General features: G+C 32.2%; 1 protein-coding gene across 1 annotated transcript in view; it reads left to right on the forward strand.

Moving 5' to 3' along the window:
* Window positions 1-17840, forward strand: part of LOC145332436 (uncharacterized) — a 37883-nt gene that overhangs the window by 3770 nt on the left and 16273 nt on the right. The window contains exons 3-4 of the mRNA XM_080177431.1: window positions 179-832; window positions 1457-1660. Coding sequence (XP_080033557.1) covers window positions 179-832; window positions 1457-1660 — 858 coding nt within the window. The remainder of the gene's footprint in view (window positions 1-178; window positions 833-1456; window positions 1661-17840) is intronic.

Raw genomic sequence — 17840 nt, forward strand, 5'->3', positions numbered from 1 at the left:
ATTTAATGTTGCTAAATTAAGGGGTTAAGTGAACATTACCATAATTATATTAAAGTCACATTTCTTTCAATATAAAAGAAATTACAAAAAACTCAACCCCCCTCCCTAACCCTCCCCATGAGAGATTAAGAGTTGGAAAGGGACCTAAATGTTAAGGGTTAACACAGAATATATTTAGAATAAAGTTGAGATGGAGTCTACATTTCCTTCTACCAAGTGTACTTGTGGATTACAATTTGGAGTTTTTCCTTTATCATTGCAAGATTCTCAATCATCAAATTTAGAAGATTTTAGTAAAATGAGTATAAACTATCATGGGCCTGCAGGAGAAAATCAAAGACTTTTAGCCCATGAAAAGATTGAAGAGATAAAACAGAAAGTAGCTGAATATTATTATGATCCAAAGTGTAAGATTATAGCTATTCCAAATCATTTTGTAATGCCTAGGAAACCAACTCAGTTAGGAAAAGAGGGCAGGGAAAAGCAAGATGCTCAGATTTTGCATCAAAATTTTAAGGAACGTTTACATCATGAGCTTGTCAATACAGCAAGAAAATCAAACTTAGAAGCTTTTGTAATCAACAGTTTTCAATCCAGTGATTGCATTCAGCAATTAATCAAAAAGGGAAAAGAAACCAGAGGAAAAGATCAAACTGCCAATTTTAATGAGCATGAAAAAAGAATAAAGTCATTGTTGGACATCGAAGATATTCCAAGGAAAAAACTAGATTTATGCATAGAGGAACATTTAAAATGGAAAGAAAACAAGCTTGAATTAAAAGATTCGAAGAGCTGGCTGTTTAGAAAGGAATGTTTTATAAATATAAATCAAGTTTGTCTGAAGTTGGAGATTAATAGTATTTACCTTTTCATAAATATCTTTAGTTTTGATATATTTTTTTAAAATATAAAACATTTGATATTACAGGTACTTAAACAGCAAATAGGTAATAAGAAAAACAAAATTGAAAACACTTTCTTGTATAAGTGTTCTACTAACAATCTGGAGAAATTTTATACCAATCAATACTTTATCTACAGACTTCAAGAAACAAAAAAAGAATGGGATTCTCTAATCATTTTTCCAGAATACAGTGCTGTTATAAATATAGAGGGAAAACTAGGACTAGAAAAAGGAGATAAACTTGCGTTACTAAAAGATGCTTCAGATCAAACAAAACAGCACTTTTTTTTCATGCAGAAATTATTTGGAGGAATGCTTCCCAAAGATTGGGTGTTTGTCAGGGCTGCATGTGTTCCTTACATAGATATAGTTGCAAATCAAACAATGCCTTGTAGCAACTGTCAGCAATTTATTCTTCTAGAAAAAGATGTTAATGATGTAACACTGTGGTTGAAACAGTTAATTGAACATAATCTTGTTCCATCTCATAATTGTGATCAAGCAGTATATGAAAATCTTGTAGCTGAATTGATATATCAAATTATAATAAAGGATTCCAGTAAATTTGATAAACATATATCTGATCCATTGACAATTAGCAAAGAAACTGAGAAAGCATTAACAGGAAAGTCTGATGGAATAACAGGAGAGAGTGATGTTCCTGTGTACATGCTCAATAATGAACAACTGCAAGCAGTAGACCCAACAGCTAGATTCCTTATCATAGATGGTGAATATGGTACTAGTAACACATATGTACTTAAGGAAAGAGCTAAAAGATGTGCAATAGATAATACTAAAGATCATTTATTTTACATTGATCTTACAGCACTTACACATAATGTTGGTAAATATCTTACAAGAACTAAATCATCTTTTATGAACAATATATATTTTGAATCTTATCCTAATATTAGAGTTATTACTATTAAAGATTTAGGGATTAGTGAAGACTCCAAGCAAACAGATATAATCAATAATTTAAACAGTTTTTTAAGAGATAATCACTGTGATCATTTATTTATTGATGAAATGATAATTGGAGAAATTGTTTTTCCTGACTCTATACAGACAATTTGTGTTAAATTAAAAGAATTAGATGGGCTCAGTTTAAATACGAGAGCAAATTTGAAAAATAAGAAAGCAAAGTGGTTGGAAACTATGAAAGTGAATCATGATGCTGTACATGTTAATCTCACCAAAAATATGAGAAATAGTCAAAAAATAATCAATCTAGCTAAATTTTTTCTACAAGATTCTACTCAACAAATGTTTTTTTCTCCTGATACTAATGTCACGGGACCCGATAATGTTTACTACAGAAATATTTATGACATTAATCCTAGTTTATTAGCTGTTGCTGCTGTAGAAAAATTTTTCATACAACCCAAAGAAAGTGTAGTTGTACTATCAAATGGAGATAATATTACTCAATTATTTAAATTGTTCAATGAACGCTTTTCTTGTATTCGTCGAGTTGTTAGTGACTTTAAAGCACATATCAAGAAACCTGAAGGAATATTGGTAGCAAATACAGAGGAATTCCAGGGTGCTCAAGCAAGAAACATTATCATATGTGATACAAGTATCCCGTCTGACCAGATAGGGAATCTAATACTTAGAGCAATGTCCTTTGCAATTATTATTTCTGATAAAGATAATTATAAACTAAAAAATTCTGGAGCAATTGAAGATAAAAATCTACATGAATTTATTTATACTTACAAATGTCATCACTATCATAACAAAGATAAACATGATATGAGTGCCTTAACTATGGCAATTTTAGATAAATACAAATTATTGGACAAGGATGAGAGTATTACAATCATTACATACTCAAGAATTTCTAAAGATATTATCAGAGAGGCAAATACAAAGGATTTTCTTAGTTTATCCCCAAAAGAGAAAGAGAATCAAATTGAGAAGAAAATTAAATCAGAAAACAAAGAATTATATGAAGATGTAGTAAGAAACATTTCTAGAAATTATGCTGATGTAACATGTAGCTATTTTAAATATATTGGAGAGGATTTAGATCTAATAAACAAGCCAAGACATATCAATTATATCAAAATGGATTATGCACCAGATTTTGATGCACTCAGTGCATTCGAGAATATCATTTTGTTTTCTGATGAAAATATTGATCAAAAACATGAATTTGCAGCTTGGGGAGATGATTGGTCATTAAATTATTCAGATAATAAGACAAGCATAGATGTAAAGCGGATTCAGATGAAACGAAATAAATATAATGCATTTTGTAAAGATATTATGTTTTTAAGTGAACCAAAGTTTGTCATAGTTGTACATGATGACAATTTTGAAACATTCAGTCTGAAAGAGTCTCACTCTCTTAACCTAATTGAGGATGATAATCTACATGAATACATATCTGTAGAAAATCTAAACCCTCTAACTTTGGATAATAATCTAGATAATCAAAAAACGGTGAAATCAAAAAGAAAACACAAAAAAGTGTAGTATTTCATAATTGTTATTTTATGATAAAGAAAATATTAATTAAGCTTTATATTATCTTAACAATAATGTAATCATGTGTAATACAGTAATATAATATGTATAAAATTTATTTTCTTTCTATCAAAATTTGAATAGTTACTCTATAATTAATTTTGTAAGTAAGTCTTGGTTTAAACTAAGAAAACAGGGCAAACTTTTGTTGCTACAGAGGGTTGGTATTTCATTTTAATATTAATGATATGTATAAACAAAGATGACAACATCCTTAAAAGCGAAGCTCTGAAATAAAACAGTTGAACAAAGGAACATACACAGTTGTAGAGGTTAAAAACTTAATAAAAGAGCTAGAATATCAATTTAACAGGTATAAAATGATTGTATACAACTTGTTTCAAAATTACGTAAATACAAGATTCTGTGTAAGAAGTTTTCAGAACTTGATTATAGAGATGCTTAACTTTTACCTTGTTGTCCCAGATATCATTGTTAGATGAATAGGATAATTATATATTACACAACTGTTGGTGTCAACAAAGTTAAAAATGAGCATGTTTTAAATGGACTTACGATAACGATTATAAAGATATGCTTCCTAAATCAGCATGTTATAATTAACAGACTTTCTTGTAAGAATTGTCTGTGGGTCTGTAGGCTTCCCTTTAAAAAAATAATTATTTATTCTAATGCGTTAACTTTTACTTTTGTTAATACTAGACAGACTGTTAGATATACAAACATTAATTTTATATAATAGCTGTGCATTTAACAAGGATAAAACCTTCTATAAGGTGAAGCTGTAAATATAAAGTAATTGTAATTAAAAGGTTGTATAGCTAATAAATTGTCTGACTAAGCTTTGACCAAATACAGGGTGGGGCAAATAAGACCGGACAAACTTTAAACGGCCATAGCGCCAAAACTACTTGACCAATCAGGACGTTTGACCACATTATAAAAAGCTTAGGTAATGACCTTTTTGCACAAAAAAATCTTTGGACGTAGATGGACGTGTACAACGAGCTTGCCGCGCATATGTTCAAAAAAGCAGATTCCAAATGCGCCGGTGGTTTAATCTGGATTATCGACTAGGGCCCACTAAATATGACCTCAGCCCATCTGTAGATGAGGTAGAGTTATGCAAATTGCTGGGGATACTGTTAGATACATAAGTAAGACACTAGAAAAGATTAGAGCTCTCTATCTAAAATGGCTTGGCCGTAGTACTCCAGCAAAGTGAAACGGGGCAGATTTTGAGATGTAAAAAACGTCAAAAACCGTGAAAATTTCTCGGTTCTTGACTTTAGGGACCCATATGGAACTTTAAAACTCATTTTAGACTATAGGTTGCGTTGACAACCCTAGCTTAAACTTAATGCCATTTCTAAAAAGGTAAAGAACGTCGTTCTAGCTCAACTGTGGTCCAAATTAGATCCTCCGTGTATAAGGGTAGCTTGAAAGTTGGGCGAATTTGGATCCTGCGGTTACTCACATTCCTAAGGTAATGTGGCCTCCCAGCAGCCCGATCTTAATTCAATGGTCTTTTGGGCCTAGGGCTACTTTGAAGCATGCACCAATAGACATGCCTATACCAAAAAGACCTCCCTCATTGCCACTATCAAGGAGAACTACACCAGCTTGGACAGGTAAATTTTGACCTGGACCTGCCGGCGGTTGAGGAGGCGGGTAGAGGCGGTAATTAAGGCTGGCGGCGACTTTATTGAATCATCTAATATTCATATACCTATTTTGCTTGCCAGTTTTAAAATTCAATAAAATCTTTAAAATTGACGAATTTATGTTCATTTGTTTAGAAGTTAGAATTTGTCCGGTCTTATTTGCCCCACCCTGTATATACTGAAACATTTACAAAGATGATCTATAAGTAGCAATTTTTCAAAACAGCTAGTCGGTGTTTTCAGTAATTAGTAGATGTAAGATTTTTTTTAAAGATTTTATTAATTATAGTTATACTAATTTTCAATTAATGTCTTTTCATTAACAAAATAGCTTTTGATTCTACTTTTTAAAAGCGAAGCTTTTCTATAATTATGGTCGGTCCGTCCGTCCGTGCGTACGTCCGTCCGTAATGGATAGCTTTTTTCGTTAATTTAGGCATGTTGGAATTGTCCTATAGATTTCAAACATTGCATGGTGATTCCTCTACTAGTTAGGTACGATTTAAAAGCGTAGCAACTCTATAATCATCAACAAAATGTCCGTACGTCCATTTTAAACATGTTGATTATTTTACTTTTTTAACAACAAATTTTAATATGATCTAATTATCCGATTGATCTGATTTTTAGTATACTGATTCCTGGGACAATAAAGTACAATATTATAAGCGAAGCAACTCTATAACTAAGTCCTAAAAATTTAAGTATGTCCATAAACATAATTCTGTATCAAGCAGTTTTTCAACAAATTTACTTACATTTTGCATCGACTCTTATACATTTATATTCTGATTTTTTCAGTTCTGACACTATACTAGTGTTAATGTCTGTTTGTCCTACCGTTTCAGCGCTTCGCTTCTATGGATGTTGTCATCCTGGTTAATATTAAACTTGACAACATCCCAAGACGTAATTTTAAAATTAAAAAAGAATAAAACGTGGACCTATGTTAAGCTTCTAAAACAATTAAGGTGACTGTAAAAATCTGTGCATCATTTTATTTTTATAGTTTTTCTTCTTTATATTTATTAAAAAGCCCTAGCCGTTCGGTAGATCTTAGAGTACATATATTGTCTCATCAATTACCTCATATGATTTAGACTGATGTCCATGACACCCTGTATAAATGTAACGTCCAACAACCAATGATAACTATTGGGAATCATAAACACCTGGGTTATTAGGTTAAGTAACACCCAACAACCAAGTCCAGAAGTGCATGGTACTGAGTTACACTTGTTTTTGGCAAAGGCATTCTCCCATACTCTTTCTCATGCATCTGACATAGCAGCAGTAGGAATATCTCTTTAACATCTTTGTTTATGACAAGATTTGAACCTGTCACCTCCTAATAACGAGCAGACATGCTATATGTTAAGCCATGGTTAAATATATTTTAGTATATGGTTAAATAACTACAAGAAGTCCAAATAGGAGCATAAGAGGAGGTTATTGATTCACAATATCAATGTTTCAATATATTTGTCCAAGAGTTTTTTAAACACTGATATTTTAGCTTAGTTCACAAAAGACACAGGTCGACCAATTTAATAAAGATATTTGTTGGCTGTACCTGTTTAGGTTGACCTGCAGAAAAAATAGGTCGACCTCTAAAACTCTATTGTGAACTGGGCTTAAGTCTGTAGATTTAACATTCACAGGTAGATTGTTTCAATCTTTTGTGGCTCTCGTGCTGAGGAAATTTTTACCAATTTCTGTGTGATGGGATAGACTGTTTTTTTGTATGTTAAAATCATCCTATTTATCTGTATTTTGGAATACTGATTCCTATTACAACAAGGTACAATGTTATAAGTGAAGCATCTCTACAATAAAGTCCTGAAAACGTTAGTATGTCCTTAAACAGAATTATGTATTTAATCAATTTTGCAACAAATGTACTTACAATTTTGTATAGACTTATCCATTAATATTTAGATTATTCTGTTCTGACACTCTACAAGTGTTAATGTTTGTTTGTCCTTACATTTCAGAGCTTCGCTTTAATGAAAATTTGTTGTTAAAAAAGTTAAAAATCAACGTGTTTGAAATGGATGTACGTAAATTCTGGTAATGCTTTTAGAGTTGCTACAATTTCTAAATTGTACCTAAGTATTAGAGAATCACCGTGCAAAAATTAGAATCAATAGGAAAATTCTAACATTTTTATTAATTAACGAAAAGAGCTAACTGTCCATGACGGACGGAAGGACCAACCCTAACTTTAAAACATCATGTAACATAAAGAAAGACTAACAAAGTAGTAGCTATGTTATTCAGCGAAAAGGGAATGTGATTCTGACAAACAATTCTAAAGGAAAATTTCCCCACAACCCCTTCCCCTTTTCCTCACCGTCTTACCCACCCCTCTTCAGTCACATAAAACAAGATTTACCCCCACTTTAATTCCAAAGGTTTCGTGTTTTTGTAGAATTGATTGTTAGAATAGCAGTGCTATTAAAAAGCATTGGATTATACATAATGAATTATTTAAAGGAAGGTATGATGATGCTGTCTAAAATGGTTCAAAAAATGGGGACAAATTTCAAATTGTTTTGGCGTGTGTCATACCCCCATCTCTTTTCTAGGGGGTTTCTTTCCTCCTTCCCTTTTCTTTCCCCTCACTTGTGACGTAAATAAACAGCCCCGTCAAATCAATTTGAAATTTGTTTCCATTTTTTGCACCATTTTAGACAGCATCAGGTATGATTTTCTTTATGGAAAAGTAAACTTGAATTAGGAAAAGATATTTATTACAATTGAATTTACAGTGTGTAATTAAATTATTCTTACATTGAGACCTACCATAATTATATAATAGCAACACTACTAACAATTGGAAAAGACATGGATAAGACATTTTATAGGACTTTTATTGTAGCAAGTCTAATCTATGTTTCGAAATGTCTGTCTGTTTGTCATTCCGTAAGTTCAGGGGGAAAACATATTCCCGGCAGACATAATTGGACCTTCAGTCTGTCTTTAATGTCTTTAATTTATGTAGAAAACTTTGTATTTACTTCAAAGCTTTTAAAAATACCAAATTTAAGTAAAAATAGAAAAGTATTTTGACATTACTGACAGAAATTTGTTTTTGAAATATAATGTTAAACTTTTTATAATCATTGTTTGTCTTTTGAATCTGATTTAAATTTAAAAATATAGTGTTGCATTTTTGGTAGGAAAATTGCTGGATGATCCTTGTTAAAAGCGAAGCTTTTCTGTAATTAGGTTGGATCCGTACGTCCGTCCGAGGTATATTTTTTTCGTTAATTTAGGCATGTTAGAATTGGCCTATCGATTTCAAACTTTGCATGGTCATTCCTGTTGTAGTTAGATTTGATTTTTGTTATATGGATTTCTGTTACAACAAAGTACAATATTATAAGCGAAGCAAGTTCTAAAAATGGAAGTATGTCCATAACATTATCCTGTATCAAGCAGTTTTTCATCAAATTTACTTTCAATTTTGCTTCGACTCTTATACTTTTATATTCTGATTATTCAGTTCTGACACTATATAAGTGTTAATGTCCGTTTGCCTTACCGTTTCAGTGCTTTGCTTTATGGATGTTGTCATCCTTGTTTCCTTTACATTTTAATAGGATGTTTTTCTGTGTGTATTTCTTTATTTATTTCAAAGGTTCTCGCTAACAGATATTTTTCTAAACAAGGATGACAACATCCATAAAATACAAGCTCTGAAACGGTAGGACAAACGAACATTAACACTTGTAGAGTGTCAGAACTGAATAATCAGAATACAAATTTATAAAAGTCAAAATAAAATTGAAAGTAAATTTATTGAAAAACTGCGTAAATACAGGATTATGTTTAAGGACATACTTAAATTTTTAGTACTTTACTATAGAGATGCTTCGCTTATAGCATTATACTTTGTTGTCCTAGGAATCAGAATTAAAAAAATCAGATCAATTGAATAATTTTATTATACACAAATTTATTGTTAAAAAAAGTTAAAAATGGTTAAAATGGACGCACGGACATTTTGGTAATGATACTAGTGGCTCTGCTTTTAAATTGTACCTAACTGTTGTTGGAATCATCACGCAAAGTTTGAAATCGATTAACATGCCTAAATTAACAAAAAGACGAACGTACGGACGGACCGACTCTACTTATAGAAATAAATGCTCGAAGCATTAAAATGATAGGCATGCTGTTATCCTTTTAAGTGTGTATATCCGCTAATCCTTATATATCAAGTTAAAAGATCTGTGTCTGTCTGTCTGTCTGCACAGAAGGATCTCGCTAACTGCTGAAACGATATTGTTCTCCTTTTTCAATATAGTTATTTATAGGTTTTTAAAAGGTTTATAACTATTTTAAGGGAGGGAACCACCAACCCAAGAGAAATCACACCTAGAAAAAAATAAAATTAACCCCCACCCCTAAAAATCTAAATATTTGTTTTAAAACTAAATTTAAAAATGTGAAAAGGTACCCCCGATAAAAACCTCTCAAATTAGTTTTAAAAAATAAAAAATAGAGAAGGGGTGTTGAATTCAAACCTCTACCACCTCAAGTGCCCCTAGAGGCCTCTCAACCAATTACTATGAGATTGTCAGAGAAGTAAGTTTATGACAGATTAAGCATCTTTTGAAGTTAGATAGATATGGAGATAGATATTCTTTAACCTAAAGAAGTAAGGTTTTTGGTCTAAAGCTTGAAATCTTGATAATTTCTGATCCTTATGTATAGTATTCTTGAGAGAAACTTTATACAGATATTTGGGTGGTTTTATGTTTTTTTCCTGACCTCCCTGACCTCCCATAGAGGCTATGGTTGGAGCAACTAGTATATTACAAAAAAAAATGTTTGTTACAAAACTCGTAATGCGCGCACCAACACCAACACACACACACAAAATCCTACCAAACACGCACACCCACGCACACACACTCAATAGTTATGTAAAAACAAAAAATTTGAGATAGAAAAAGAGTTTCATAAGTTCCTCCTTAACTTGTTCTGAACCCAACTTTGACTAAATATTTGACTCTTTTCGTCACTTTAAACAGGTTAGAATTGTCCTATTTATTTCAAACTTTGCATGATGATTCCTATAATAGACTTAGAAAGCATAGCAACTCTATATTCATTACTAGAATGTCTGTACGTACATTCAAAATATGCTGATTTTTATACTTTTTTGACAACAAATTTTTGTATGTTAAAATTATTCTATTCATCTTATTTTGGAATACTGATTAATATAACAACAAGGTACACTGTTATAAGCAAAGCATCTCTATATTCAAGTCCTAAAAATGTAAGTATATCCTTAAACAGTATCAAGTATTCAAGCAGTCTAGGAAAAAATTTACCAACAATTTTGTTTAGAATTATGCATTTATATACTGCTTATTCATTTCATACACTCCACAAGTGTTAATGTTCATTTGTCCTTCCATTTCAGAGCTTTGCTTTTATGGATGTTGTCATCCTTGTCTTAAATAGCAGCTAATAAAAATTATAAGCTTTGTAAATAACAGTAAGAAGATCTTTTTAAGAGCAAAGCTTTTATGCAGGTGAGGGCCATCCGTTCGTCCGGAACAGTTAGCTCTTTCCGTTTATTTAGACACATTAGAATTGCTCTATCAATTTCAAACTTTTCATGATGATTCCTATAATAGTTAGGTACGATTAAGAAAGCATTGCAGCTTTATAGATAAGTCCTAAAAATTAATATGTCCCCATAAGCAGTATACTTTATTTAAGTAGTTTCTCAACAAATTTAATTACAGTTTTGTTTACATTTTATACATTTATATTCTGCTTATGCAGTCCAATGTTCGTTTGTCCTACTGTTTTAAAGCTTTTATAGATCTTGTCATCCTTGTTTATGAAATATTTGATACCTTTCGACCTAAAAAATGATAATTATAAAGAATTATGGAGAAAAGATATTGGTATTTTTGATCATAGAGAATACTATTATTGACAATTAGGTTCAGTGGTTACCAAGATCTTAAACTTCAGACGGACATACAGACATCGTTCTACTTTATACTAGATTATTTCTTATATTCTTTCATGTTGCCTTGTACTGATTAGTTTTGATTATAAAATGAAGTGTGTGTAGTTTTAAGGGAGGTAGGGGACTATGGGCTATTTATTACGCAGGTCCTAAAAGTTTTATAATAACGTTTATTTATTCATTGGTTTAACATCTTTGGGGACTTTGATTGGTTTGAAGTTTGATTGGCTGGTTTATTAAGTTGAGTGACCAAACGACCAATTTTTTTGGCCATTGTCTCATCCCTTTGGATCCCTGGTGTTTTCACTTTATTTTATTTTTAGAGTGCAATATAGCGAGGAAATCAATAAAGAATCTAAATTATATCCTTCTCTATATATAATACAAAGTTTAACTATGTCTATCCCCCTGTCTGAAGCTCACCTGGATGCTTGCAGCACCTAAACCTGGAGGTCGTTCGTAATTTTTTTTTAAATATGTAAATAACATCTGAAAAGGTGCTTATGTTGTTTTATAAACTTACCTATAACTCTTAAAATGAGAAATTTAGATTTTTACCTGCACAGAGACCACTTGAAGGCCTGCAGCACCGGAACCTGGAAGCCAATTGTAATATTTTCTTCTAATATGTAAATAATAGTTTTGTTGTTTTAAATCTTACCTCTAAATCTTCAAATAATAACTTTTGATTTGTTTACCTATCCAGAAACCACCTGGAGCCCTGCAGCACCTGAACCTGGAGGCCGATTGTAATATTTTCATTTAATATGTAAATAATATCTAAAAGGTGCTTATGTTGTTTTGAAAACTTACCTAATAAAATTTTTTTATTTTTTACCTGTCCAGAAACCACCTGATTCTGGAGACATAAACTTCAATTAAAGTACTACTTGCAGCTAAAATTTAGCAGTTAGCAATTTTTAAAGCTAGATTTTCGGAACAATCATTTTATAATTTTTTTTGTCTTGATCTATTCATATCCAAGTTTATAAGGCATAAAAAATTATACCTTCTAAAATAATAGGATGTAAATGTATCTGTGTGTATGTGGTTTAAGGCTTCTCAACCTGGCCGAAGAACAACCAGAAACATACCTAATATTGATGCGAAAACAGTCTATCCCATCACACAGAAATTGGTAAAAATTTCCTCAGCACGAGAGCCACAAAAGATTGGAACAATCTACCTGTGAATGTTAAATCTACAGACTTAAGCCCAGTTCACAATAGAGTTTTAGAGGTCGACCTTTTTTTTCTGCAGGTCAACCTAAACAGGTACAACCAACACATATCTTTATTAAATTGGTCGACCTGTGTCTTTTGTGAACTAAGCTAAAATATCAGTGTTTAAAAAACTCTTGGACAAATATATTGAAACATTGATATTGTGAATCAATAACCTCCTCTTATGCTCCTATTTGGACTTCTTGTAGTTATTTAACCATATACTAAAATTTAACCATGGCTTAACATATAGCATGTCTGCTCGTTATTAGGAGGTAACAGGTTCAAATCAGCATGTTTTAAATGGACGTACGGACTTTCTGGTAATGATTATAGAGTTGCTTTGCTTTCTATGTCGTTCTTATCTGTTATAGCAATCAGCATGAAAAGTTTGAAATCAATGTACAATTTAAACCTGTTTTAATTAACTAAAAGAGATAACCGTTACGGACGTATGTACAGAGGTACGGACTGACCCTAATTATAGAAAAGCTTAGCTTTTAAATAATAACATATTCTCCCCAGGGCTAAACAATATGATATGAGTTTAATAGTATAAATCTTTTTTTTTATAGTTGAAGAAGCAAAAAATGTTTTTAATTAACCCATTGACAGCTCAGGTAGAATTTATGTCCATAAAAACTCTATTCGGATGATCTAGAAATTAAAATGTAACATGTAAAGCAAATACGCTTTAATTTTTCCAAGAGCCCCCTTTTCATAAGATTGCATTTAAGAATTCAATTTCTTTGATTTATTAATTTTATTGTTAGTAGCAAAGCTACTCTATAATTCACTTTGTATGTCTGTCAGTCCGTATAACGCTATGGGGGAAACGTGATTTTCTCAGCTCCTCTTCAAAGTAGACAGCTGAAATTTTTAGTGAATATTCCTATTAATTGCGGTGCTAGATCGATTCCTAGATTTTTAAGTTTTTGTGATTTAAGGGTTGCGTGATTTTAAAGGGTTTGTGATTTTAAAGTTTAATGATTATTGTATGAAACTGCTCTGTAGTAAATTTTTTCACAATATCCATTCATAACTTTTTGAGCTTCGCTACTTATGGATATTGTCTTCCTTGTTTTTATTTAACTTAGGGGTTAACTCAATAATTAACTAAAAGTTGATCATTATTTGTTTTGCCGGTGTCTAATGTATAAATAACATTTGACCACGTTAGGTATAGAGCAGATTATATGTTTTCATAACAAAGAAAGAGAGAATATGCAAAAATTTGAATTCACGAAACCTTAGAAAAATAAGGTTATGTCTTTGGAAGTTGTAAAAAGGAAAACAGCTAAAAAAAACAGTCAGACTACCATAGATCTTTTATGTCTAATTATGGTGCTTAATGAAGGGAATATTGGTAAGAAGTTTCAGCCGTGTAACTTTTGTAGGATCAGAGATAATCTGTTGTAAAAAATAAAAGCGGGTAAACAGCTGTTTAAAATCAGTCTGACCGCTACGGATGTTTCATACTTAATTATGCTCCATATTTATGTGAATAGTGACAAGAAGTTTCAGCCTTATATCTTTTATAGGAGCCGAGAAAATCAGTTGTGGAAAACAAAAACGGATAAAAAATAAATGGACGGACGGACATTTCGAATTATAGAGTAGCTTCGCTACTAAAAAAAGCTAATGCTATGAATGAAAATGACATATATAAAAAAATGCTTATTTTTTTATTTTTAGCTTATCTAATAATTGGGCCAAAACCTTTGTGGGTTGTGACTGACAGATTGACGAACTGAATGATGGACTGACTGACGGACTGACTGATGGACTAACTGATGGACTGACTGATGGACTGACTGATGGACTGACTGACGGAATGACTGACGGACTGACTGACGGACTGACTGACGGACTGACTGATGGACTGACTGATGGACTAACTGATGGACTGACTGACGGAATGACTGACGGACTGACTGACGGACTGACTGACGGACTGACTGATGGACTGACTGACGGACTGACTGACGGACTGACTGATGGACTGGCTGATGGACTGACTGATGGACTGACTAACGGACAGGCAAAGTAAATTATAGAGTAGCTTTGCTACTAATTATGTTTTGTTCAATGTCAACACAGAACACCTATTTCCACAACTTTAATGTAAAATTTTCTGAAACCTAACTTACTACTTTTGCAACAAAAATAAAGATATAACATTAGTAAGATGTATAACAATATATGTATACTAGCGGCTACAACCCTAGAGGCCTCTAGTGGCACTATAAATGTTTTTTTTGTTATATTTAAAATATGGCTATTTTGCGTTTGACGTTTATTTTTCGTTGAACTCTCTTTCTAAAATCGAGAAATTAAATAAAAAAAAATTCTCTAGGGAGGGTGGTGGTACCCTCACCCAAAATAGTTATAAACCTTCCCGGGACATATGAGAATCTACCCTGTTAAGGAGAACCCGATCGGTTGAGCGGTTAGCGAGATCCTTCGGTACAAACATACAAACACACAAACATCCTGTTACTTTAGTATAATGATTATCTATCTTGTTAAAGTACAATTATCAAATCTTAATTAGATGGTTTAAAATAGCAGTGTCTAAAGTGATTTTAATTTAGGATTTAATTGGGATAAGGGTTAGTTTAAGACAGGTATTTTAAGGGGGGGGGGGGAGGCGTGAAGTGGGATGGAATTAAAATAAATTGGATTAATTGGCCACAAAATATATTTTTTCTAAAGCCTAATAAAAAAGTAAAAAGATCATTATGTTGGCTAAAGATACCACCACCTTCCCAAGAGAAATCAACCCTAAAAAAAAATGCCCCCCCTCCAAAAAAAAAACAATTTTAAAACTTTTTCTTCTTAAAACAACAATTGATAAGGGGGGGGGTCTACGAACCCCCCCCCCCCCCTTTCACTCCAAGTGCTCTTACTAGCGTAGCCGCTAGTAAAGTATCCTTAATAAGCATATTGAAGTGTCTAATAAAAGATGACGTCATAAAATACAAATTACCAATTTTTACCATTGGTCATAATAAATTTATACTGGCCTATCTTTGGTCATTTGTATTGAAGACTTTTTTTACTAGGCACTGTTAGCTGCTTCCACATACACACACACAATTTCAAACTTTCTCTATGACACACACACACACACAAACTCTTACACACAATATTTAAAGCCCCACCTTAAATTCTTCAATAAAAGTACTAAAACACTGTTAGCTGCATCCACATACACACAAACAATTTCAAACTTTCTCTCTAACACACACACACACAAAAACTCTCACACACAATATAAAGCCCCACCTTAAATTCTTTAATAAAAGTACTAAAACACTGTTAGCTGCATCCACATACACACAAACAAGTTCAAACTTTCTCTCTAACACACACACACACACAAACTCTCACACACAATATAAAGCCCCACCTTAGATTCTTTAATATAATTACTAAAACAACAAGGATGACAACATCCATAAAAGCGAAGCTCTGAAATGGAAGGACAAACATTAACACTTGTAGATTGTCAGAACTGAATTAGCAGAATATCAATGTATCAGTACAAAAAATATTTTAAGAAAATTTGTTGCAAAACTGCATAAATAGATGATACTGTTTAAGGACATACTTACATTTTTGGGACTTGTTTATAGAGATGCTTCGCTTATAACATTGTACCTTGTTGTAATAGAAATCAGTTTTCAAAAAATCAGAATAATCGGATAATTTTAACATACAAAAATTTGTTGTCAAAAAAGTTAAAAATCGACATGTTTAAAATGGACGTACGGACATTCTGGTATTGTTTATAGAGTTGCTACGCTTTCTAAATTGTACCTAACTCATCATGTAGGAATCATCATGCAAAGTTTGGAATCGATAGGACAATTCTAACCTGTTTAAATTAACGAAAAGAGCTAACTCTCTGTGACGGACATACGGATGGACGGAACGACCCTAATTATAGAAAAGCTTCGCTTTTAAAAATAGCTGAAATCTCGGTGAATTACATTTTGTTTTAACTTGGTGAATTACAAAAAAAATAAGAAAAAGAGAAAATACATTCAGATTAAACAATCATTAGTTCTTTTGCTTCCGTAATCATGATGACATCTAGCTTTGTAAGTATTTGCTTTGGCTCTAGCCTGGAGGGGGAGGTCAAAAAATAGCCTAAAACAAACCTAAGATATTAATAAAACATTCTTTACAGTTACAACCTATACAGAACAGAAATTTTTGAGATATTTAGCTTCAGACAATAAACCTTACTACTTTATGTCACAGGGTACTAGCGGCTACGCCACTAGACGCCTCTAGTGGCACTTTAAATGTTATTTTTTTATATTTCACCTATGTCTATGTTGCGTTGACGTTTATGTTTATTGAACTCTCTTTGTAAAATCGAGAAACGTAAATTTTTTTTTGATTTTTTGTGATTTCTCTTGGGAGGGTAGTGGTACCCTCCCCCCAAATAGTTATAAACTTTCCTGGGACCTATGAGAAGCTAAGGAGAACCCAATCAGTTCAGCGGTTAGCAAGATCCTTTGGTGCAAACATACAAACACACAGACAAACATCCTGTTACTTTAGTATAAGGATTATATTAATATATCAATGCAGTGATTATGATATATTTAACATGTATAGCTGAAGAATTTTTAAAAACAGGCTTTTCTATAATTAGGGTCTTAAAAGCGAAGCTTTTCTATCATTAGGGTCGGTACGTCAGTCCGTCTGTCATTCAATCAACAGTTATCTCTTTTCGTTAATTTAGGCTTTAGGCTTTTAAGTTAAGGTATTTGGGTGGTTTAAGCTATTTTCTCGTATTCATTCGAATCCGGTGGATAGGAACCGGTTCTCATCCATACAAAAAAACTATGTCTATCATCGTATTATATCTAGCTTTCTACGAATATAGAAATGTACCATACGATTAAAACCAGTTTTTTTAGCCCGTGCCTTCGGCAACTCGGGGCTAAAAAAACTAGTTTTAATCTTATAATTGTACATTCTATATCCGCGGAAAGCGGTTTATAATACGATGAAAGAAATAACTATTCCAGACCTGCCTCACCTCCCCTAGAGGCTATGTTTGAAGCAACTAGTATATTACAAAATAATGTTTGTTACATACTTGTGATGCGCACACTAACACACACACACAAAACCTACCAAACACACAAATCTACCAAACACACACACACACACAAAAATTGTGAAAAATATAGAACCCAGCCTATATATTTTCATAATTTCCTCCTTAACTTTTTCTCAACTTAACATTTAATGTTTTTAAAAGCGAAGCTTTTCTATAATTATGGTCGGTCCGTCCGTCCGAGACAGATAGCTATTTTCGTTAAATTAGGCATGTTAGAATTGTCCTTTCGGTTTCAAAATATGCATGGTGATTCCTGTAGTAGTAAGGTAGAATATAGAAAGCGTAGCAACTCTATCATCTTTACCAGAATGTCCGTACATCCATTTTGAAATTTAAATTTTTAACTTTTTTTAACAGCAAATTTTTGTGTAATAAATTATTTGATTGATCTGATTTTTTTCATACT

Source organism: Acartia tonsa, chromosome 11, assembly GCF_053477335.1.
Source record: "Acartia tonsa isolate MP-2025a chromosome 11, ASM5347733v1, whole genome shotgun sequence".
In the NCBI taxonomy this organism is placed as follows: Eukaryota; Metazoa; Arthropoda; class Copepoda; order Calanoida; family Acartiidae; genus Acartia; species Acartia tonsa.